Genomic DNA, 24496 nt, shown 5'->3' on the forward strand with positions numbered 1-24496 from the left:
TTTCCATGACTGGACTATTTCTTCCTGGATGGTCCAGGACTTTCTTGTCTCAATCTATGGGCATGATGTATGTATTACTAGAGGTGCTGAGGCTTCTGCTTCCCCATTTCTGGAGCTGGGAAAGCAGATAACCAGAGCTCTGATTTGGTTAGGATCATACTGGCCAGGTCACATTGTCCCCAGCTGCAGTACTTTGGCAGCTGAGGCAAGCATAATCACTAGTTGACATTTATTAAGCAGTTGCCATGTGCCAGGCACTAGACGAGCCTTACTTAGATTATGATAATTATATCCTCACAATAGCCCAATGAGGTAGGTACAAAGTTAATCAGTGATAGAGCCAGGATTCACATCCAGTGCATCTGACTCCATAGTTGATGTCCTTTCAAATACACACAAGACGGCGTCATTGTTTTATTTAAGGAGCTCTTTGAACAGCCCCATCAAAGTATGCCAAACCTATGTGCTATTGACCCCTTGTTATTAAAAGTCCTTTTCAAATGTTTTCTATTAGCTTCCTGCCCTATTAATAAGTGTACCTTCTTGGATAGATTTGACCTTTTTGTTGTGACCAAAGGTCTTGCACTATCCTGGATGTGGAATATTGGAGGAAAAAGGCAATTAGGCTACAAATGTCCTGATTCTTGGGCACACTCCACTCCAGGTTGTTCTTAGAAATACATTCTGACATCAGCTTATGTCTCTGTCATTTGTCTTTTTCTACAAAGGAGCAACAGCAGAGTGGGAGGGGCAGGGAGGGTAGATGGAGAGAAAAAGAGAGAGTGAGTGAGTTTGGGGTTTTGGTTTTTTACAAGCCTTGGTGATATTAGACTTAGCCTAATAGCTAAACTAAAGCATTACTGACATCATCATTGCATCGAACTACAGCGATGATTTGAAAAGTTAAATACTTGCCCTTTGATTGCTGTACTCATACAGCATACCATAATTTTGAAGTGAAACTATACACACACAAACTTTCATACAGAGAGGCAAAACTAGGGGTTTTGGCAGTAGTCACAGCCTACCGTTTTAGAATAAATACATGGCTCTCAATGAGAGGAAATGACATAATCATGAGATCATAGTACACAGGACTTGGACGCTAGTAATCCACCTGTAAACAACTCAGTCTGAACATAAAACTGCACCGCACTGAATCCACACAGAACAGCCAAGACTTTGCCTCTTCATTCTAAAGCAGGAAAGTTTTCCATTTGGGTCCTGCCAACTAAAACCAAAGGACTGATGTGTTTATATATGAAGCTATGTGCTCCTGACTGTGCTCATCTAGAGACTGCTGAAAGAGGCCTGTTCATTATGAGACAGTTTGGCAAAAACAGGTTGGAGTCACTCTTCCTGTGGTATCTGCTACCAGGATTGGCTCTGGATAGATGTGTCAAGTGAGTGAGGTTTGACTTAACCATCTCAGATTCCCCTTCTGTCCTCCCTTTCCTCCATTTTAGCGTCCTTCCTTCCCTCTCCAGTTTAATTCATTTAAGCTGACATTTATGGAACTGAATCCAACATTTATGGTATCTTTAACCCGGCACCATGCTTGGGTGCTCTGCTCTGGTCCTGTAATATTCGTGTCCTCCACTAGTATTTGCAAATTGAATTTGGTCCTTGTCTTTCCATACCCTGAGTCTATGTGAAAAACATCTCAGGCTGAGAGGATTGATTGATTTTCAGCATCATCTGCAACTGCCTACAATCTAATTTTTAAATTTATGCCTCTGAATATTACACACACACACACACATCCTCAGCCTTGGTTGACTGACTTGAGGAAAAACAGCTATAGTAATCTACAAGTTCTCTTAATTGCTTTCTTAATGAAGGGGTGTGTTAAAGGCTCAAGATAGCTCAACAGTAATGTTGAGAAAGGGTAACTGTCCAAACACAACTAGAATATGGTACTTTGGAGAAATAGTGAAGTATTTGAAAAGTGCATGCTATTTCCTTTTGTCATCACTACTGCCACTGTTTTCTTTTAATGAAATGACTTCAATTTCTCCCCAAGGTCTCCATTTTCATGGAGGCTGACAGAATCCACAAACTTGGGTATGGTGGTGTATGAAGGGCATAGCACTCAGCTCGACATCCTGAGACCAGGCTCCAAGCCTTGAGGGTGTGATTAACCGAAGTGTCTTGCTATCTGGGAGAACTGCAGCATACGCTTAAGTAGAAAGAGCACAGGACAAGTATTAGAATACCAGGATTCTAGGCTGACATCTGCCGATTAGATGCGTGACTCCCGGAAAGTGACTGACCCTTCTTGAGTCCTTATCTGGTAAACAAAAGAGTTGTTTTCATGTGACATGTCAACATGTTCTGATACAAACAGAAAATCTGTAACAGCTCCTGTGGTTTCATGCATGCTCAGCCTTGATGGTTTGGAGAAGGCAATGGCACCCCACTCCAGTACTCTTGCCTGGAAAATCCCAAGGACAGAGGAGCCTGGTAGGCTGCAGTCCATGGAGTCGCTAAGAGTCGGGCACGACTGAGCAACTTCACTTTCACTTTTCACTTTCATGCATTGGAGAAGGAAATGGCAACCCACTCCAGTGTTCTTGCCTGGAGAATCCCAGGGACGGGGGAGCCTGGTGGGCTGCCATCTATGGGGTCGCACAGAGTCGGACACGACTGCAGCGACTTAGCAGCAGCAGCAGCAGCAGCAGCAGCAGCCTTGATGGTTTAAGTGCTTGTTGGGAATAACCCAATGGATCAGCAAAGGGATTCTCTGTGGCCTGATGCATCAGACAGAATAACGGACTCACATTAGCACAGGGAACTAAATTAAATATGGCAGCCTGGTCTGTTTGGTCTCTGATCAACCTCTGCCAAACCTATGCTTCCTGATCTCCATGGTATGGCTCTGCAACTGCTTTTTATTTTCCTGTTCTGTTATTTTGGCTCACTGTTAGCATAGAATAAACTGTATGTACCTCCCTGAAAGTCATTGCCAGGGTAGTCTGGCTCTGCTGCTCAGACATATCCCATTCCATCTGTTCCTCCCTGAAACAGAGGGCTGGCTACCCAGCTTCAGATGCAGGCAATAAAATTGAGCAAGCAGAATGACACAACTTTTAAGCTGTAGGTTTCTTAACCTACTAAGCCTGCTATACTGCATGTCGGTCGGCCCCAAATGAATTGAGGTTGGGAAAAAAGGCACAATTGGTCGTTCAGTTTTAGCTTTTTTACCTCATCCACAACTCTCACTTGTTTTCATCAACATGAGAGGATTCTGTCCATCTTAGTGATTAATTTGCATTTTCCTCTTCTGACCTCGCCTTGCCACATGGGAGATAAGTGGAGACAATTAAAGGATTCAAGGGTCACTTCTCAGAAGCCTTCACTGATATCCCCACATGATGTCTTCTCCACCTGCACCTCGGCATTGGTTGGGGTGACTCTGTTGGATCCACCAATGGAGCCTCTGTGACTGCCTCTCTGTGAATACCACGTTGCCATCCTCTGTCCTCTACGAACACTGTGAGTTCCTTGAGGGGACCTATTGTTATCTTATATTTGTCTCTGTGGCCCAGGGTCTAGCACAAGGGCACAGTGTCAAAGTTTGATAGATTTTAGTGATGATTATTACTATTATTGGTGCTAAGGAAGGGTTATGCCAAAATTGTTCATTGGAAGACCCCATACAAGCATACAATATCCTCTCCAAGCCTCCATTTCCTCATATATCAAATGGAAATAATAATACTGCCTACTTCATGAGCTTTTGGTAGGTGAGAATTAATGAGACAAAATGTATCAAGTGCTGGGGGGCAGAGGTTGGCCCATATCACTCACTCAGCACATACTGGTCATTATTATTTGGGGTCATGAGGTATATTTGAGGCAGCTTAACTTGTCTTCAAAAGAGAGGAGGCCAATTACTTTTCAGAGAACACACCTTCTATCTCCCAGACTGTATCTGGCCTCAAAATAACACAGAGGAACTCTTAAAAACTACTCCATGTCTCCCTGTTATTACGTCAAATAACATGAGAAAAGCCAGCAGAACAACACCCACCCCAGATGCTGACTATTGTGAAAAGGCACCATGGGGAAAACCCCGGGGGTGGGGCAGAAACCCACCTAGCTCCCTCCTTCCCCACCACACTCCCCCAAATCCAGGAAATAACCATTCTCTCTTACCAATAATAACATGTGTTCCTAAACATTGACAGACACTGTTCTGTTCTAGAAAGTATGGGAAAATGTCTCCCCCACCACCCCAGATAGTCTCACCATATTCATGGAAGGTCAGTACTGCTGCTGTTGACAAAAATTTTCTGAGAAGGAGAAAATGTATAGAGAAAGAGTTGTAAAAATAAAACTTCCTGCCAAGTGATGGGAGATAAGATAAAGAGAACCTGAAACATATCCTTGAAGAGAATACTGTCTATTGGTGAACTTTTTATTCATCAATAACCCCCCTCCAAAGAATGAAGAATTGACAAGAACAAGCACAATCTGGGGGACACATACATGACAGACCTAGCTCATAATGTGCGGGAAGGGAGGCCCTCACCATGGCAGAAGCCTGGGAGCTGTCCAGATCCAGCAAGTGGGCTATAAGATCGTGTTTATCTACTTAAGAATGTATTTATGCTGGCCTCCTATGTTAACAACTCGGGAATGGTATTACGTACGTGTTCCCTATGTCATCTGAACTCCAATTCTACCAACTGCTTTTTTGTGGCTCACTGAGACTCTTCACTCACAAGGTAAGAGTCTGGGTTCCCACAAAGCCAAAAGACACAAAACAAGGCTCCTTTCAAAGCACAACAGCAATCACAAGTATCCCTAATTATACCTCAGGGTCTAATAAATGGAGACCGTGCCCTGCAGTTGTCAGCAGGACAGGTGTGTATAAGATACCCAGACAGGGCCTGCCGTTTCTGCAAGCGTGGAGTTCAAAGTGATTCTCCAATGCCATCTCTGTTAACTGCGGGCGCATGCTGACGATGAATTGGGACTAATTTGGAAACAGTCAGCTGCTAGAGAGTGTGTGCATCAATTCCCTTCCTTCATAATTTATACAGCATTTTGATTGTGGTGGTCGATAATAACTGAATAAATAATAACTGATAAATAACTGAAACGAGTTCTAACTGCTCTGAGAGGCCGTCTTATGTCTTCACCACTGCTTTTGATATTCTCCAGGATAGCACACATTCAACTTTATATGCAAACCTGAAATGGTATTCAGAAGAAAAAGAGGGGGAAAAAGGCAGCCAATAGATCTTTCACTTTGGGAATTGAAAATAAGATCATATTCAAACTGCAGCATTTATGGCCCAATGCTGAATACATAAGATATGTGACCATTACAAATTCACCTTTCGTAGCAAAGCTGTGCTCTTGTAGTGACATAGCTTATTGCTAGATTAGAGCTTTTAGCATGACGAAGGCATCTTTCATCTTCTCCTGGATGCGGGCTGGGTGCTCCTTCGGGGCTGTATTTCTGCCTGTCACAATGCCCGACAGCGCTGAGACAGAGGGCTTACAAGAAGAGGACCCGTCATTCACCAAAGGGCTTCAGCCACTTTGAAAAGGGAGCACCTACTTGGCGATACCTTATCTGCAAGAGATCACACTCTCTCTGATTGCTATGCTCTGCTAAAGCCAAAGAGAGGTCAGCCAACATTGTTTCATGGAATCAATGAAAAGAGCAAATATAACATCCCAAATATTCAGCCAATCAAAGTTTTTGGCAATATTAAAAAGACAGTTTCAGCTAGGTCACAGTACAGGTCAGTCCACAGGAAAAGAATACACATATCATGTACATCAGTGATATGGTTACCATGTACACGCACTTAAACCAGGCCAGTTATGGAATGGCTTTCCAGATTCTTCTAAATCCACCCCAAATCTTAGCGTATGAATCAGACAGATTTTCATGGATTTTACAAATCATAAAATGATTGATGAGTGCTGCTGCTTCTCCTTTCTTTAGTTTTTGAGAAGTATAGTTCAAATCTTGCATTGCTCTAAGTCCTTGGCCTTCGTAACCATTGGCCCTAAAAGCTCTCTTTCCAAAGTCACCTCCTGATGCTCCCATCTCTCTCCTCTCCCTTCTTTAGTCCTTCGTGCACCCAATATTCCTGACACCTGCCTCACTCATTTAAATTCCCCAGTGACTAACCCAAAGCGAAGCCCACAGAAGGCATTCCGCAAATCTCTGAATGAATATGAATGAATGACAAAGTGAGGACAGCACATGGCTTTGTGACAGCTATGTCAGATGCATGGGGGCGCTTTTCACTTACTTCCCATTCTTAGATGTGTTCCGGGCCTTTGCGGATGATGGCGAGTTGGCGCCTGGAGTAGTGTTTGGAGAACCCTGTTTATCCTTACTATACCCACAGAAAGAATAGAAAAAGATATACAACCATGACCACAGAGACAAAAATGAATTAGTCATTTCATTTCACTCATTTCATTTCAAGACTTTCAAGGTGCCTCTCTTGATCTCTCAATCTGTGTGTGTGTGTCTCTCTCTCTGTCTCTCTCATCTGTCAAAATAAAGCATGATCTTATCCAGAGCTGCCCTTCAAGTGGATGCCATTCATGATAGCACCACAGCCCAGGGCCCCAGGGAGGCTCTGGCCAAAAAAAAAAAAAAAAAAAGTCTTTACCATAAAATCCTTTATTTGTCTCTGGGTTCTCTGTTACTTCAAGTTCAGTTCTGAAGCTGCTGACTTGTGAAGTATGTGGATGCCAAATGACTTCTAAAAGTCTTTGGGAGATACTATCAGATGAATTAATAATTCTCACTCATAATGTTAGCATAGGAAGGCCGTGAATCCAGATATTCTTTCAGGAGAGGCACCACCTGCTTCATGAGTAATTGAATTTAAATCTCCACCTTCAATAACTCCACAGCTTATGTCAAACCTTGGAAACAATTACGAAATAAATCACTAGGAAGGTCTGCTTAATCTCATCGGGTTAATAAACGCAGACAAATTAATCACTGGAAGGTAAACAAAGAGGAATAATTGATTGGAGGCTTCTTGATTACTTTATTCTATTTTCTTTATCAAACTATTTTTACCATTATCTTCAATTCAGCTACTCTGCCTTGAAATTATTACTTTACTTCATCTTCAGATTTCCATGGAAACCAATTCAAAGCCCTTTTCCCCACTTGATGATGTGTGGAATTATTTATCCTGATTTCATCAGAAAGATTTTTTTTTTGTTAGTAAGATCTACGTCAGCATAACCTTTTATGAAAAGTGAAGGTAAAAAAGAAAAATGCATAGCTTGGCTTTCAGTGAGTAGAATAGAGCCTTCCAAGGGCACAGAATATTGTTTGAGAGAATGTCAAAGAACTTTCCAGATATTTATGAATCTTTTAAGTATATCAGAAATAGGTCTCTACAAAGAGCTGTATTTAAATGTGGGGTGAGGTTGGGTTGGGGGGTCACAAAAGGTATTCTGCCTCACATCCATCAGCTTTAAGTGACTCCATGCATGTGGTTGGAACAAGAGATAACCATGGGTTCCTGGTGATAGAAACTGCCTGCCATGCAGGAGACCTGGGTTCAATCCCTGGATCCAGAAGAGCTGTTGGAGGAGGGCATGGCTACCACTCCAATATTCTTGCCTGGAGAATCCCATACATAGAGGATCCTGGCAGGCTACAGTCCATAGGATCACAACAAGTCAGACACGACTTAGCAACTAATACTCCCAGTAACTGCCAAGATGATCCAGGTGTGTGTGGGCACAGGGCTAATAAAACAGATAGCTAAAGTTCCAGCAGGTAGGATTGTGTCCAGGAGGGCCTCAAAGCAGTTCTTCGAAGTGGGAGTCACCGAGGTGAGCTCTGATCCTTCTGCTGGAGTGAGTGGCTCCGGACAGTGGCCACATAGTCTGTCTCAGAGGAGGTGTCAGAAGTCCACTGAGGCAGTGCTGAAGAACTCATGCAGTGCTGCTCCTGCTTATCCATGCTGACTTCCTGCCAAAGAACTTCTTAACTGTCCCATACCAGCTACCATTGGCATTCAGAACCTCGCTCAGAAACGAAGTGATAACACCAAACAACTGGACAAAAGATTGGAACTCAGAAGAATTCTAACCTGTCTCTTCCAGAAGGCTGCTGATGTGTCATGTGAGGGATGAATATGCTGTGTGTTGCAAAATTCAAGCAGGTCTCAATTCCACACTCTGCTCATTGGCCACTGAGTCTTCCTCCTCCCAGCCTCTCACTCAAACAGAAGGCAGTGGGAAACTTTGCTAAAAACCTTTGAAAACAAAGACCCTTTTGATCTTGCAGGCTGCTAGGCTCAGAGGAGGTGGTCATTTAACACCCTGTTCCCCCAAGTCACTAAGTTCATGCATTCTTGTTCTTTTGAGTAAAAGACACCCATCCCCACTGCTGTAGTCCCAAATCTTTTTGCCTTTCATACTGTTCACGGGGTTCTCGCAGCAAGAATACTAGAATGCTGGTAAAGATTGAAGGCAAAAGAAGAAGGCAGCAGAGGATGAGATGGTTGGATAGCATCACTGCTTCAATGGACATGAACTTGAGCAAACTTCGGGAGATAGTGAGGGACATGGAGGCCTGGCGTGCTGCAGTCCAAGTGGTCGCAAAGAGTCGGACAGAACTTAGCAACTGAACGACAACAACAAATTCCCAAACCTGTGCGTTAGGAGCCAAGGCTCCTTTAAAATTATGACAAGTGACCATGTTTAAGGTCAATGCAGGGCATCACAGGACATCAGGAAAAGCTGTCAGCTGCCTTATTATTGTTAACTGCTGCTCTGGAGGTGGGGGTGGTGGTCCTGGAGCAATTGTCCTTTAAGTGATGGAAATAAGGACTCCTCTGACCTACTGCCAAATCCTGCAAGTGTAGATTGGAGGGGGAATAAACACAAATACTTTCTCAGAAAAATTGCAGATGGGAGGCAAGGCACCAAGACTAAGGATGAAAGTAATCAAAAATTCAAAATATTTGTTTCATGCCAGCAGCAGAGATCCACTGACAGGGGCAAGAGGGAAAGGGAAAGGAAAAGTCACTCAGTGGTGTATGACTGTGACCCCATGGGCTGCCCCCACCAGGCTCCTCTGTCCATGGGGTTCTCCAGGCAAGAATACTGGAGTGGGTAGCCATTCCCTTCTTCAGGGGACCTTCCTGACCCAGGGATCGAACCCAGGTCTCCTGCATTGCAGGAGGATTCTTTACTAGCTGAGCCACCAGGGAAGCCCAACAGTGGCAAAATGAACCTGAAATTGGGGGAGGGACGAGCAGAACAGTGGTAGGCTTGGATCCTTGGAGTTTAATTTTGTAGATGTATCAATACTAAGGACTGTTGTATAGAAAGGCTGGCTGAACATTGAGGGGAAAGAGCCATCGTTCTTCCTCAAAGTTCCAAGCTAGGTAGGTAAGTCTGGACAAGATGCTATGATTTTGAAACTTTGAGAAAGAAAGACCCTGAGTTTTCCAGAAGTGATCCAAGAAAGAGAAAGACAAAATTCTGCAACTGCAAACTGAGAGCCTCAGAGATCTGGAAAAACATGGGTGGACAACCCAAAGATGAAGATGCTACCAAGGATACTGACCATGGAAGGAAACATCTGGTAATCCCAAGGGCTTACAGGAATAAGTCCTGCCTGCTTCTAGGCTATATGGGTGATAATTTGGGGGTATATGAGGTTCTAGAGGGCTGCCTGAGATTACAGCCAGTTTCCAATTTATACTTCTGGAACAAGAGCACCCCAGCCATCATTATTTTGTCTGTCTCTAGACCACTTGTCTGAAGAAGGAAATGGCAACCCACTCCAGTGTTCTTGCCTGGAGAATCCCAAGGATGGGGGAGCCTGGTGGGCTGCTGTCTACAGGGTCGCACAGAGTCGAACACGACTGAAGCGACTTAGCAGCAGCAGCAGCAGCAGCAGCAGCAGACCACTTGTCAGACCTTTTGACTTTCATCTCTTCTTTGGATCTTAAAAGCTATGGCCCGAAATCCCAGAGGGCATGGATCCAGGCTTCTCCCACTCCTCAGGAGAAAGCTGTCTTCTTCAGAGGGTAAGATTCTTTCCTCTCTCCCTCCCAATCCAGCCTCCTCAAAGACGTATGAACACAATTCCAGGTGAGCCCCTGATAGGAAAATGTAATGAATGCCAGCACTCTCTCTGCTTGGTTGGCTGTCCATGAAGTATCAAGTAAATCATTTTCCACAGGCTGCACAAATGCCTCCACCACCAGAAAAGTGGGAAAAATCCTGCAATATTATGCACATTGTATTCAGGTGGGAAAACTATGACTAACCCAACTCTTCAGCATTTTCAAAGTGTTTCTGATTGAATAATTTGATGCTGAAATGGCATCCAGTGTTCTTCACCCAAAATGGCAATCAGATCCACTCCAATCTGGATTTTTTTGTAGGTCAGAGAGGTATTTGAGGGCGAAGAACCTAGCAGTTCAAACGTACTTGACTCACTTTCTTGGTGGGTGGCATACAGCAACTTCTGCATTTCTTGTAGTAATTTGTAAGCTGTTTTTGAAATTAATTCATCTCAGATCTATGAGAAATAGTTGTGTTGCTCTAAGTACAACAACACTGAAATTTTAAAAATGAAATTTCAGGGTCCTAGGAAATCGAAATACTATTTCAGAAGGAGAGTTGGGCTATAATACTCATTGTCTACTATCTTTTATTTGGCACTTAGCATGTGGTACCTGTAGACCTACAGTGTTTTTTATTTTTTACTGTTTTTCTGTCTCTGCAACTAGCTCTTAAGAGGACGCTTTAAAAACATTTGTTAAACAAATAAATGAAAAGGCTGCATTTTGGCTCAGTGAAAGAGTTCTGTGATTGATTATTGATGTCTGGCACCAGTGTGAGAGAAGGAAGTGGTGACATACCAATCCCATATGTTCTATCCCTAAAGAAGAATGATCTGGGAAAACTGGATTCCAGTTACTGATGGTTGATCATCACGCGAATCACAAAGACAGGTAAGCTTAGAAAGGATGCTCAAGCAAAAAACTCTGTTGCATTTGTATGGCTTTCAGTGTTTTTCCAGTGTGTGTTCTTATAAGTGGTAACAGAAATGAAACCCAAGCTGTACTTCAGGGGTTACTTCAGGTCTCTCTTCGGAAATGGTAGCTAGTCTTTGCTCCCTAGAAATGACCCTCAGCTCCTTAGAACTCCCAGGAAAAAGAGATGTGCTTAAAAAATACAGACTCTACCAAGGATAGAAGCTCTCATCTAGTATTCTTTCCAAAAGGTGCTTGAGTCCTCTCTACAGCCTATCACCCCACCACGTGGTTGTCATTTGCAGCCCTTTAAATCATGATTGCTTCCCCATGAAAGCCTGCTTTTCTATTTTCTAAGAGGCTCACATTGCTGAAGTATTTTTGCCCTTGTCCTGCTACTAAGCAAGACGCCTCTTCAAATATTGATTTCCTTTAATTAGAGCTGATGAGGCTTCTTCATTTCATTTTTTTGTCTTTCTAGGTTATGTCCTGAGTGCTTTTCTTTCTTGGCTCTGAACTTTTCATTTTCTTCTACCTGAAGTGTCTAGAGGGGAGTCCATACCTCTTTAAAGCATCCTCTTCTCATGATCTATGATTTCTGTTAATCATCAAGCAAAAAAAGTTCAGTTCTCTAAGCTGTGCTTTCCTTTAGCTTCCTCCCCTAGGTTCCCTTTGCTTAACTATGGGCAATGACTGAGGGTCTTGAGACAAGAGAAAAGCTCATCTTTATTGCTGTGAAGCCCGGTGTGGGGGTGATCTCTCAGAGGCAACCTTAGGTGTTCAAAGCACTTACTCAGAAATCTTGCATTCTAATCCTGGCTGCCAGGAAGGCATATGACTTCCTTGTGTCTTAGGATCGTCATCTCTAAAGCGGAGGGCATTCAGCTGATCAGGCAAACCATTCACACAGAAGTTCACAATTACTTTACTTTGCAATTGCAGAGCTCTTGCAAAGGCACCCGGGACACTCGCATTATCTTGCCCTCTCCCCCTCCATGAACTTCTCACTCTCACAACTCACCACAGGGGCATTGGGGACAGGAGCAAGAAGCTTATAGATTATTGTTGTTGTTTTGCTCTCTTCACCTCTTGACACCTGCTGTTTCTGCCCAGGGAAAGCGGTTGCATCCCTGAATGCCTCACTGGGATCAAGAAAGAACATTAGTCACTTCCTAAATTATATTGTCTCTTCGTCTCAGCTGGCTATTCACCTAAGTCTTTACCAAGGGCTTGGACATTGGCTACAGACTGTCAGAGAGACCACTGGAACTGTGTCCTACCACGACTGAATTCACATCTAGTCCTGGGCTATTCCATCAGATAGGGGATTGAGAAGCAAAAAAAAAAAAAAAGAATCATAGTTCTGGTACTGGATGGTTTAGGGTGATTGAGACCTGAAATATGATGGGACCTTGGACCAGAATGATCATTATGGGGATGAAAAGAAGGAAACCCTGCACAGCATAGCAAAAGGAAATGACTGAACTTGAGAAGTGACTCATCTGGAGAATGAGAATAAAGTCTTCAAGAAAGCTGATGAGAAAGTTGGAAGCTGAATGCCTGGGAAGACAGAGGTGCCAGTGAAAGAGACAGATTAGTTGGGAGGGGCATCTGGGCCAGAGAGGAAGATGATGGATTTGGTCGGGAGCCTATTGAGTTGGGGTGTTGAGGGACAGTGTCTAGCAGGCAATTAGAGCGATGGCACTGCAACTCAAGAATAAAGACAGGGTCAGATGTGCAGTCATGTCTCCCACATGAGAGTCAAGGTGGTGATGGGACAGCAATACAATGAGTGGATATTTGGGATGAGGGACAGCCTGGACCACAATCTGCTTTCTTCCACCCCAGTTTGTGATGATTTACAAGTGGGTTACAAAGTCTTATATGCCAGGAGATATAAGTGAACTGTGTCAGTTCACTTAGTTATATAGAGTTCAATGCTAAAGTTAATGAGAGACTGCAGCCCTTGAGCCTTCTGCAGGCCACTGATTTTCTTCATCCTGCCCCTATAGGCTGCTTGTCCCTATCCTCTTAGCCCAGCCAGACTGCTTAAAGGTCACAAGGGGAGAGGTGGGTGGCATCACTGTCAATCCATTCTCATAACAACAACACCTGACAAAGTACCTCCCAGGCTGCTGTCACCTTGGTATAAGGAGGGCAGCCTGGCAGAGAAGCAAAACGCAGCTGTAAACTTGGCTTCACTTGCAGCTCACATATCTTCCTCTTTGCTTCCCTCTTGCAAGGCCTCACCACATGGCAGGGACTATACCTCCCATCGATTGAGCTAAAATCCTCTCCTATTTTTCACTGTGATTCCCTTCCCTTTTCCTGTGCTCAGCCTTTGCACTGTGCCCCACTAACTGGCACCCTTAGTCACCCTTTCTGAGCATCCTTAATGGTACAAAGAGGACACAGCCAGTGATGTCACCCCAGTTGGGGGTGGGGACAGCCTGCCTGGGAGCAAGTCAAGAGCTTTGCCCTTGCAGAGCTTAAGTACAACAGACCTCCTGAGTTGAGCTGAGTTCTGGAGGGTAATCTTTAAAGAACTGTGGCCATGACCTTTCCCACATCGAGGCAAGCCTTGGCCTGGAGCTCTTGGTCTGCAGCCTACCCACTGAATCACCGGCCTTCTCTGAGTCCCAGTCTCCTCATCTGCAAGTCCTACTTCTTAAGGCCACAGCATAGTTTTGCAAACTATAAATCTTTAAATAATGTATTTGCTCAAAAACATTTACTGTGTGTTTTCTGTGTGCCCTTCATCGTGCTGGGCCTTGGGGATATATTGATGAGTGGGATAAGTTCCTGCCCTCAGGCAGCCCAAAGGCCAGTGCAGGAGGTTAGTGTATTAATTGTTACAAAACAATACCACAACTCCAGTATTCATGCCTGGAAAATCCCATGGACCGAGGAGCCTGGTGGGCTACCATCCATGGGGTCGCAAAGAGTCAGACACGACTGAGCGACTTCTGTGTTTTTGAAGCTCAAAGGGATATGGGTCACTGAAAAGGATATAAACCAGGGCAGAATTTCTTAAAGAAGTAACAGATTAGTTAGTTACAACATCAAGATAAATGGAATTGAAACAGAGATGCTACCAAGAGAGTTGGGCAGTACTGCTTAAATAATGCTCAAGAGTTTCTATTCTTAAATTGTTTCCTCTTGAGAGAAGATGAGCAGCCCTGGGCCCACTCCGCTCTGCCTTTTCTGTTCCCCACTTTGGTTGTGTGTTGTCACTTTCAGAATTGCACCTTTTTCACCTTGTCATAGTAGCTGCCAAAGTGTGTTTTTATAAACATGGGGTTCTAGAGCGCTGGCTTCCTGGGGCAGAGGAGAGAAAGAAATGTGTGTTGTACAAAATCAGTACGTTCATATGTTTAATAAAATAGTTCTATTATTGAAAAAAAAAAAACAATACCATATACCAGATGGGACAAAGCAAGTGTGAAAAAAATATTGAGTTGGCCAAAAAGTTTGTTTGGGATTTTCTGTACATCTTATGGAAAAACCCAAATGAAATTTTTGGCCAACCCAATACCAGGGAAATAAACCAGACAGTAGCCACCTATGCTTAGGAGAACCAGGGAAGGCAAAAGTAAAGTTGAATCACTAATACACAAATGACGAGTTTTGATTTGTGTTAACCTACCTTCCAACAGAGACATTACTTTGCCAACAAAGGTCCGTCTAGTCAAGGCTATGGTTTTTCCAGTGCTCATGTATGGATGCGAGAGTTGGACTGTGAAGAAAGCTGAGTGCCGAATAACTGATGCTTTTGAACTGTGGTGTTGGAGAAGACTCTTGAGAGCCCCTTGGACTGCAAGGAGATCCAACCAGTCCATCCTAAAGGAGATCAGTCCTGGGTGTTCATTGGAAGGACTGATGCTTAAGCTGAAACTCCAATACTTTGGCCACCTCATGTGAAGAGTTGACTCATTGGAAAAGACCCTGATGCTGGGAGGAATTGGGGGCAGGAGGAGAAGGGGACGACAGGTGATGAGATGGCTGCATGGCATCACCGACTTGATGGACATGAGTCTGGGTGAACTCCGGGAGTTGGTGATGGACAGGGAGGCCTGGCGTGCTGTGATTCATGGGGTCGCAGAGTCAGACACAACTGAGTGACTGAACTGAACTGAACTGAACCTTCCAACGGTGGCTCCGAGACTTAGATGTCAGCATTACCTGGAGAACTTGTAAAACCCAAATGGCTGGGTTGGACCCCCAGTCTCTGATTCAGCATGTTGAGGAAGTTCCCAGGTGATGCTGACATAGCCAGCCTATGGAGCACATTTTGAGAACCAGTACCTCATGGCTTCTTGGCCTTTTGGCTAAGATCAGGCAGGCAGAACCACTGCCTCACAAGACACATGAGAAAGCCACACTCAGCAGCCACCGAGGGGTTACAATCTGCCAGATGCATTGGCTCTGTTTTCCAGGCAACATGATTAGACTCTTCTGGATGAAACGTCTCTGCCACCCCGCTGTGCTGCTCCTGAGTCAGCAAAGAGGCAGCCACAAAGGGCTGCCGACATCCAGCCCTGGAGAAGCTCGTCTTTCCTGAGGAAGTGGCAATTACTGCAAACGCCACAGAGTGGAGCTCAGAGCAGGTGAGAGAAAAATTGGATCTGACAGCATTAATTGAGCTTGAAGTTTTATGTACTGAAAATGATCTGGCATAATTAAAAATTCACAACTGGAGTCTAGCTGGTGAGCATTATACATTAGGGAGTCCCTAAGAGGAGGCCAGAAAGGTCTCAGTGAACTTTTAGGAAACCTAAAGAGGCCAATTACCGTGGCAGGAATTAGCACACAGAGAAAAAAGAGAAGTCCATTCATTTCTTCAGAAGTGTGATTCTGACTTTATACTTCAGAATGACGTGAACCAAGGCTGTGGCCATTGGGGCAGGCAGGAACTGATCATTTATTCATTTCCTTTTCCTTGGTGAACAATTACTTTGTTTTGACTTTCTACTAACTCTGTTCTTACGGTATTTTCAAGAATGCTCACTCTGCCTGCATGTTATATATTAAACTGTTTGAGGACAATGGAGTAAATTGAGTAAATTGTGTTCCTATATGTTCATAAAGTTAATTTCTTGAGATACCCGTCATACAGAAGGTTTTCAATACCTGCTGACTGCTAAGCATCCTGATAAACGTGGCTTCTGACATATGTTTGTTGAATAGAACAGACTAACCCATATGAAGTTAGAGGTTTGGTAACAGACTCATGTGCCTTTCATTTTTTGTTCAAATGACTATATCAGACTGCACTGTAGGCTTACAAACACGGTAAGACTATTGCAGTGCCATTTCTCGGCTCCAGTGCCCACAGATACGAACTTAAGCAGACTCAAACCAGCAGGAATCAGCACTTTGGAGAATGGCATTGCCAAATGAATTGAAGGCAACTCTGAAGTTGTGGGAAGAGCATGGGTGCTGAATCAGGCAGATGTGGGGTTGCCTTCTGTCTCTGTAATAGCTAGAGGATCTTGGACAGGTTGGGTGACGGAGGCGGGGTTGCTCCTGCCTAACCAAGGCCTCTGATCTTAACACTGGGGATTCAGGGTACCAATTCTCTAGCTATGTGTTGGAATTCAAAGCCAAGAGCATTCAAATATACTTTTGTGGCTGAACTCCACATCTTAAGAGCTTTCTAAAGGGGTGATTGTATTCAAGATTTCAAAGTGGTGCGAGTGGTAAAGAACCCACCTGTCAATGCAGAAGATTTAAGAGACACAGGTTGGGAAGATCCCTGGGAGGAGGGCGTGGCAACCCACTCCAGTATTCTTGCCCGGCGAATCCCATGGACAGAGGAGCCAAGAGTCAGACACGACTGAAGTAACTTGGCGCACAGCACACACAGGCGCTGATTGTATTCAACATGTGAAATTGCAGCTGGCTCCTTAGACATAAAGTGGGAGGGCCATGTCCACAAGGTGTCGAAAGTGCTTTCTGGACTAGTTAGGAAAGAAAAGTTCTCTCAACTCTGCTCTAGAATGTCTCTTTATAGCACTGTATCTGTAAACCAAAGGTTTTCACACATTTCTCTTCATTTATATTGAGAAGGACAGTTTAAGACTCAAAAGTATTTCCATTTTCAAACTGCTCAAGCATCACCCATTCAGGGATCACATATCTGTGTGAACGCATGCTGTTTCTAAGTAGGGGCTCTTTTACCGATGTCATCTGTTCTGTGATGCATATAGGCAACTTCTAACTTGCTTTTCTGAGTGAAATCCAACAATCAGCTTCTTTCTATTGTGTTCCAATTTGGAAATCTGAGCATTATTCTACTGTGTATGTTCATGGAAGATTAAAACACTAAAAATTCATGGAAACAAATCTTGTTCTCCGTCACTCATTAATCACTGTTAAATGCTAGGTCTTGTATAATTTATAATAATATACTTCTTTCCACGAATATGAGTGTTTAATAACAGTCTAGTCTGACACAGAACACTTAGCTAAGCCAAAGATTAAGATGAAGGCTCTTTATTGAACATACCCCACTCCAGGCAAGGGAAAGACTCAGAAATATGGAGCTAGAAGGGTCCTCAGAGAGAAGAAAGTAAGGTTCAGAGAGGAGAATGGATGGATCCAAGGGAGATATCCAAGGAGGGACATTGAGTTAATGAGAAAATTTGCTGGCACCTGCAACACTGGGCCGCGCCCCTACAGAACACAGAACAAGGCAGGAAGGCTTGGGACCCAAGAGGAGGTAAACATGAATGAACTGTGGCTCTATTTGCCAAAATAAGTAGTACAAGAAGCAGGATGGGGAGGAAATCTCTGAGAGTGGGGAGAGTATGTGGAAGGAGATGAGAGGTTCGATTTGGGGTCATGCTGAGATTTATGTGCCTGTGGGACACAAACTGACAGCTGGATCTGTGGTTGCAAAGCTTAGTTACATATACCTCAGCTGGAGCATGGTCTCCAGAGGTTTTGGAGTCTTCAGCATACTGGTGGTATTTGAAAATCTTAAAGTAGAATTGGTTATACAGGGAGAGTATGTAGAATGAGAAAAGAAGAGCCTGGGAAGAAGATTAAGAAGAACAATCCAGAATGGAGAAAGCAGGCTCATGCAAACCAAAGGAGAAACTGCATCTGGAAGCATGGATGTTGCAGTCATAAGAGACGCATTTGCTGATGGTAAGACAGTCTTGCCTTTTGGGTTTCCACCTGCTCCATGTTGCTTTCTCCTAGCGCACTTTTCTAATTAGTTGTGGTATTGCATTGGTTATGCTGTCCTTTATAATGCCAAGAGTATTTGATAGAGGAGAAGCCTTCTTGATCGCATGCAAACTGTTCTCATCAATTCCTGGAAAAGATGATGCGAAGTATGCTGAAGGAAGCATCTTGTGCCAAACAAATCCATAATTTTCAGCTTTAGACATATTTTTTCAGTCTGTCCTCACTTATCGAAACAAAGGTCAATAAAAACAGAAACTGTTTTAGTGCCTAACCCAGATGAAGCAACTGTATGAAAGTTTATACAAATATAGTTACAATCTCCCAAAGAGTACTAGTCTGCTTTTCATTATTGTTCCTGTTGTTTGTTTCGTCTATTATGTACAAAATCAGAAATGAGCCTTAGTGCTCCCCCCTTGGCTTTAAAAGGAAATCTTGACTCTGGAATAATCAGAATTCAGGTCGACCATATGGCAAGACCCACATGTTTTACACTTGGGAAGGCCTGGGCTTCCTGGGAATCCTGATAGCATCTCTGTCACCTCTTTGTAACATAGGTTCTGTGCTTTGAAATAATGGCCCTCTAGTTCAAGACAGCAACTAAACAGTCAATTTACTATTAACAAATTCTTTAAACCTATACAAACTGGGTGTCCATATATTTCTCCACAGCAAACACTGAAATCACAGTGGAAGATCTCACTGTCTGGGAGCACTTCTTGGCTTAGGGAAAACAGAGACATGGAGAGGTAGAAAACGACAGTGATAAAAACATGAAAGGCACAAATGAAGCTTATTACTGGAAAGTCTAACCCAATGTTCATAACAGCAATATTTATAGTAGCCTGGACATGGAAGCAACCTAAATGCCCATTAATGGAGGAATGGATACAACAGAATATTACTCAGTCATAAAAGAGAATGAAATTGGGTCATTTGTATTGATGTGGATGGACCTAAAGCCTGTCATACAGAGTGAAGTCAGAAAGAGAAAAATATCGTATATTAATGCATATATGTGGAATCTAGAAAACTGATACAGATGAACTTATTTGCAAAGCAGAAATAGAGACACAGATGTATAGACAAATGTAAGGATTCCAAGGGGGGGCAGAAGGTGGGGTGGGATGAATTGGGAGATTGGGATTGACATACATACAGTACTATGTATAAAATAGATAACTAATGAGAACCTACTGTATACCACATGAGACTCTACTCAGAGTTCTGTGGTGACCTACTGTGCTGTGCTGTGCTTTGTCGCTTAGTTGTATCTGACTCTTTTCGACACTATGGACTGTAGCCTGCCAGGCTCCTCTGTCCGTGGGGATTCTCCAGGCAAGAATACTGGAGTGGGTTGCCATGCCCTCCTCCAGGGGATCTTCCCAACCCAGGGACTGAACCCAGGTCTCCCATATTGCAGGAGGATTCTTTACCATGTGAGCCACCAGAAAAGCCCGGTGGTGACCAAAGGAAATCCAAAAAAAAGGGGATATATGTATATGTATAGCTGATTTACTTTGCTGTACAGCAGAAAGTAACAACGCTGTAAAGCAAGTATATTCAATAAAAAATAAATAAATGAATGAAGCAAAGAACAAAGTCCTTGTGAAAAATGTTCTCCATACTTGCCAGGAACAAGGGCGATTGGGAGATCTTCCCTACTATGGGAAGATCCTGCCCTCTTCCTTACTTCCCTCAACCTTGTGAGAAATTGACTGCCTTCACTCTGTTATTGATGCTGCCTATGAAGGGATGCCAAGAATGTTAAGCCGTATTAAGCCACTTCCAGATCCGTCAATGGGGAATAGATGGGTCAGAACACCCCAGCAATGGGTTGTAAAGAGTGACTCCAGATATGCTCTGAAGGGCCAGAACCTTCCTTGGAGTTCAAGAATGTCAGTTAATCACCATGCTCTTGGGAAATAGACCAATCCTTCAGACTGCATCTCGAAGGGTTAGGGGGACCCTGAAAGTAGCATAGTAGATTCCAAAGAGGGAAAACAGAGTTGACACTTAAAGGGAAACAAGATGGTATTTCTCTGAGGGAAACCCACAGTGGGGAAGAGAGGCACCCAGATAGATGCATAAAAGGGATACGAACGATCCTTTGTGGTTTGGGGCAAAATAAATGTATTTTCTAAAGCCGTTCCATGCTTCTCCTGGGACTCTTAGAATTATGGATTTTGTGACCTTGTCTGCTCTATGCTAATTGTGTTTTCCTTTTATTTTTCTCAGTGTGATTTATTAATGTTACCTTTGATATTCTCAGCTTGTCTGAGGCTTATGGGAGGGTCGTTCAGCATGAAAGTGAAAGAAACTCAAGAGGGAGATGAAACCCCAGAAGCCAAGTGACCCTCTTACTCTCAAAAAGTTTTGCTGTTCTTTCTTTCTTTGAAATCTCCCTCAGGAGCTCTTGTTCTACTCATTTCTTATAGGCCTGGCTAGGACTGCTGTTTAGATTAAGGGGACATAGCCTTTACCGCTGGCTTGCCAGGATGTCAAAACTGAGCCAGACCTTGTCAACGCACATTGTCCAGCTGCCTATGGTTCCAGAGCAAGATTATCCATGGCCCATGTGAGACCATGAACTCCAGGGACTCAATAGCTTGCAGGCCTGGGCCCTGACCCATCCAATTTTGGTTTCTGGGCATGGTATAGAGTCTGTTTTCCTGGACAACATCTTTTCTGGAACAGACTGTCCCTTTCAATAAATGAGCAGATAGACCGGAGTCAATTTTCAATTCTGTCAATTGATGGCCACAAACTGAAAGTCAAGGAGAGCACCAACAACAGCAATCCTCGTATCAGTAATTGCCACAGGGCAGCGATGTCCATGCTGAAAGGTTCTGGTTTAAGTGGAAATTTCATTCTTGGCAGTTTTATACAACTGGCTCCAGAGATAAGAAAAAAACAGGGAGGTGAACACTGCTCTATGTACCCTTGCCACTTTTTCTGATATTTGTAGGCATCTAGAATTACGATGAAAGATTTATATAGGAGAAAAGCATCAAAGCTAGGGTGGAAATAAGGGCTGTGACTAACAGAAACACAGTTTATTGCAAGAAGCCCAAGGTCAGAGTTAGCAGCATGGGCCAGGGAGAATGCAGGTTGGTGTTAGACCATCGCAGGCTAGGCCACAACAAAGTTTTTTTTGTCGTTTATAACCAACCACTATTCTAAATTAAAACTAGCTTCTCCTAAGGTACACCTATAATATGACCCTGGGAAAAAAACAAGATCAAGAAAAATATTTTAAAAAGGGAGACAGACTCATTCTCAAAATCTTGGACAGGATGATTTTTGAAATTGAGTTTCAGGAGCTCTGAGTTTCCTAGCAACCAAGGTCATAAGGGAAACAAGTTGAATAACAGCATTCTCAACTTGTGATAAAAAGGAAGGGCAACATTTTGTCAGGGGAGTCAAACTTACTCCTGGTGTTGAGTCTAAGAAGCACAAATTTCTTTGGAAATACAGAAGTGTTTCTAGAGGACAGTGTCTTATGTAGACCTTTTAAAAAGTCAAGTTGAGAAGAATATAATTTCCAGACTAAAATTCATGTTTAGCAGCTGAGGAGATCATGTTAGAAGGTAAGCCACTGGCAGCCACACCATTAGCTTAGCTGCCTGTGGGTGGCTGCCATTGGCTTACCTTCCTGTTGACCTAACCAGATACTGGGGGAGAGGGAGGAAAACGGAGAGGCAAGCATTTGAACGTGGACCCTAGACCCGTGGTTACCCAAACCACTTGCTTACTGGACTGCAGAAAAGATAGATCCCATTGAGTCATCTGTGTCATGGCTATGCTTCCCTGCTGCTGCTGCTGCTGCTAAGTTGCTTCAGTCATGGCCGACTTTGTGCGACCCCATAGACGGCAGCCCACCAGGCTCCCCGGTCCCTGGGATTCTCCAGGCAAGAACACTGGAGTGGGTTGCCATTTCCTTCTCCAATGCATGAAAGTGGAAAGTGAAAGTAGGAAGTCACTTGGTTGTGTCCGACTCTCAATGACCCCTTGGATTGCAGCCCACCAGGCTCCTCCGTCCATGGGATTTTCCAGGCAAGAGTACTGGAGTGGGGTGCCATTGCCTTCTCCGATGCTTCCCTGGTACAGCTCAACTGCCTGGATCCTGCCCCGACCTCAGCTGCTGTATCTGCTGTCGACATCCTTTTCGGAGCCAGGGAGACAGCCGAAATCTGCAGAGAAGCCCTTCTTCCAGTTTGCCTTGGGCTTCTCTCTTTGTTCAGGATGCCTAAGGCATTGCTCTCCTGTCAAACTCGATCACCCATTCTCTTTCATCCTGACCTCCCCTTTCTATCGGCAATTCTCATCCTATGCCTCTTATCAATTCCTCAGGGCAGGGCACTGGCTCATCACCTGAACTGCAAATCTAATGATCTGATGCACTTTGCAGGTTCAGAAACCACTTTTTTCTTTCTTGCTCATAGCTTACCAAGGAACAGAGTACGGAACAGATATCTTTCCCCAAAGGCATACTCCCATTTAATCAAAGAAGACACAAAAAGGCACCAGGGCAAACAAAAAGGCTCCCTCTTTCCAGACCTTAACAAATTAAAACCCACATTAATTAATTCTCTTGCCTTTTAATTGTTCCTGGATTAAATATACTGAGGTGATTTTTCATTCCGGCCCAGGTTTTCACAAGCTCAGTAATTCACTTAGGGAATTCTGACATCACATATTTGGCCCTGCTTGTCTATGAAGTCAAAAGAAGTAACTCATTAGCAAGTAAGAGGTATTAATTAGATTTTGGTAAATTTACACTCATGAAAGATGCTAGTTCCATCTAGATTGTTGGAAAGAGAACCAGGCTCAGAGTTACTTGGCAAATGAGGAGTCAGTGTAGGCAGTGTGACAAAGTCTTGAAACTGATCTTTAGCAGGACCACCGAGGCCTATATTATATCCAATGCATGCTGATCCTCTTAAAGGTATCATGTGGAGAGGCTGTATACAGATTCCAAGGATACTGCCGGCATTCACAATGTTTCTAGAGGCTCTTCTCTGGAACTATCTTCACAGACAATTATGAAATATGTGAGAAATGGGGCCACACTTCACTTTGGGCCCCAACCAAAGAACCAAGTTTGATCAACCAATTAGTACATCATAATTACTCATCTCACACGCTAGTAAAGTAATGCTCAAAATTCTCCAAGCCAGGCTTCAGCAATACGTGAACTGTGAACTTCCAGTTGTTCAAGCTGGTTTTAGAAAAGGCAGAGGAACCAGAGACCAAATTGCCAACATCTGCTGGATCATGGAAAAAGCAAGAGAGTTCCAGAAAAACATCTATTTCTGCTTTATTGACTATGCCAAAGCCTTTGACTGTGTGGATCACAATAAACTGTGGAAAATTCTGAAAGAGATGGGAATACCAGACCACCTGATCTGCCTCTTGAGAAATCTGTATGCAGGTCAGGAAGCAACAGTTAGAACTGGACATGGAACAACAGACTGGTTCCAAATAGGAAAAGGAGTATGTCAAGGCTGTATATTGTCACCCTGCTTATTTAACTTATATGCAGAGTACATCATGAGAAACGCTGGGCTGGAAGAAGCACAAGCTGGAATCAAGATTGCTGGGAGAAATATCAATAACCTCAGATATGCAGATGACACCACCCTTATGGCAGAAAGTGAAGAGGAACTAAAAAGCCTCTTGATGAAGGTGAAAGTGGAGAGTGAAACAGTTGGCTTAAAGCTCAACATTCAGAAAATGAAGATCATGGCATCTGGTCCCATCACTTAATGGGAAATAGATGGGGAAACAGTGGAAACAGTGTCAGACTTTAATTTTTTGGGCTCCAAAATCACTGCAGATGGTGACTGCAGCCATGAAATTAAAAGACGCTTACTCCTTGGAAGGAAAGTTATGACCAACCTAGATAGCATATTGAAAAGCAGACACATTACTTTGCCAACAAACGTCCGTCTAGTCAAGGCTATGGTTTTTCCAGTGGTCATGTATGGATGTGAGATTTGGACTGTGAAGAAGGCTGAGCACCGAAGAATTGATGCTTTTGAACTGTGGTGTTGGAGAAGACTCTTGAGAGTCCCTTGAACTGCAAGGAGATCCAACCAGTCCATTCTGAAGGAGATCAGCCCTGGGATTTCTTTGGAAGGAATGATGCTCAAGCTGAAACTCCAGTACTTTGGCCACCTCATGTGAAGAGTTGACTCATTGGAAAATACTCTGATGCTGGGAGGGATTGGGGGCAGGAGGAGAAGGGGACGACAGAGGATGAGATGGCTGCATGGCATCACTGACTCGATGGACGTGAGTCT

At 43.7% G+C, this 24496-nt stretch overlaps 1 protein-coding gene across 2 annotated transcripts in view; it reads right to left on the reverse strand.

Annotated features, from left to right (window-relative positions):
• HS6ST2 (heparan sulfate 6-O-sulfotransferase 2) overlaps positions 1–24496 on the reverse strand; it is a 404806-nt gene that overhangs the window by 39933 nt on the left and 340377 nt on the right. The window contains exon 4 of one of the 2 annotated variants that reach the window (XM_070784763.1): positions 6279–6365. The exons of the other annotated variant lie outside the window; for it this stretch is intronic. Coding sequence (XP_070640864.1) covers positions 6279–6365 — 87 coding nt within the window. The remainder of the gene's footprint in view (positions 1–6278; positions 6366–24496) is intronic. 2 annotated transcript variants of the gene reach the window in all.

This window comes from Bos indicus, chromosome X (assembly GCF_029378745.1).
Source record: "Bos indicus isolate NIAB-ARS_2022 breed Sahiwal x Tharparkar chromosome X, NIAB-ARS_B.indTharparkar_mat_pri_1.0, whole genome shotgun sequence".
NCBI classification, from domain to species: Eukaryota; Metazoa; Chordata; class Mammalia; order Artiodactyla; family Bovidae; genus Bos; species Bos indicus.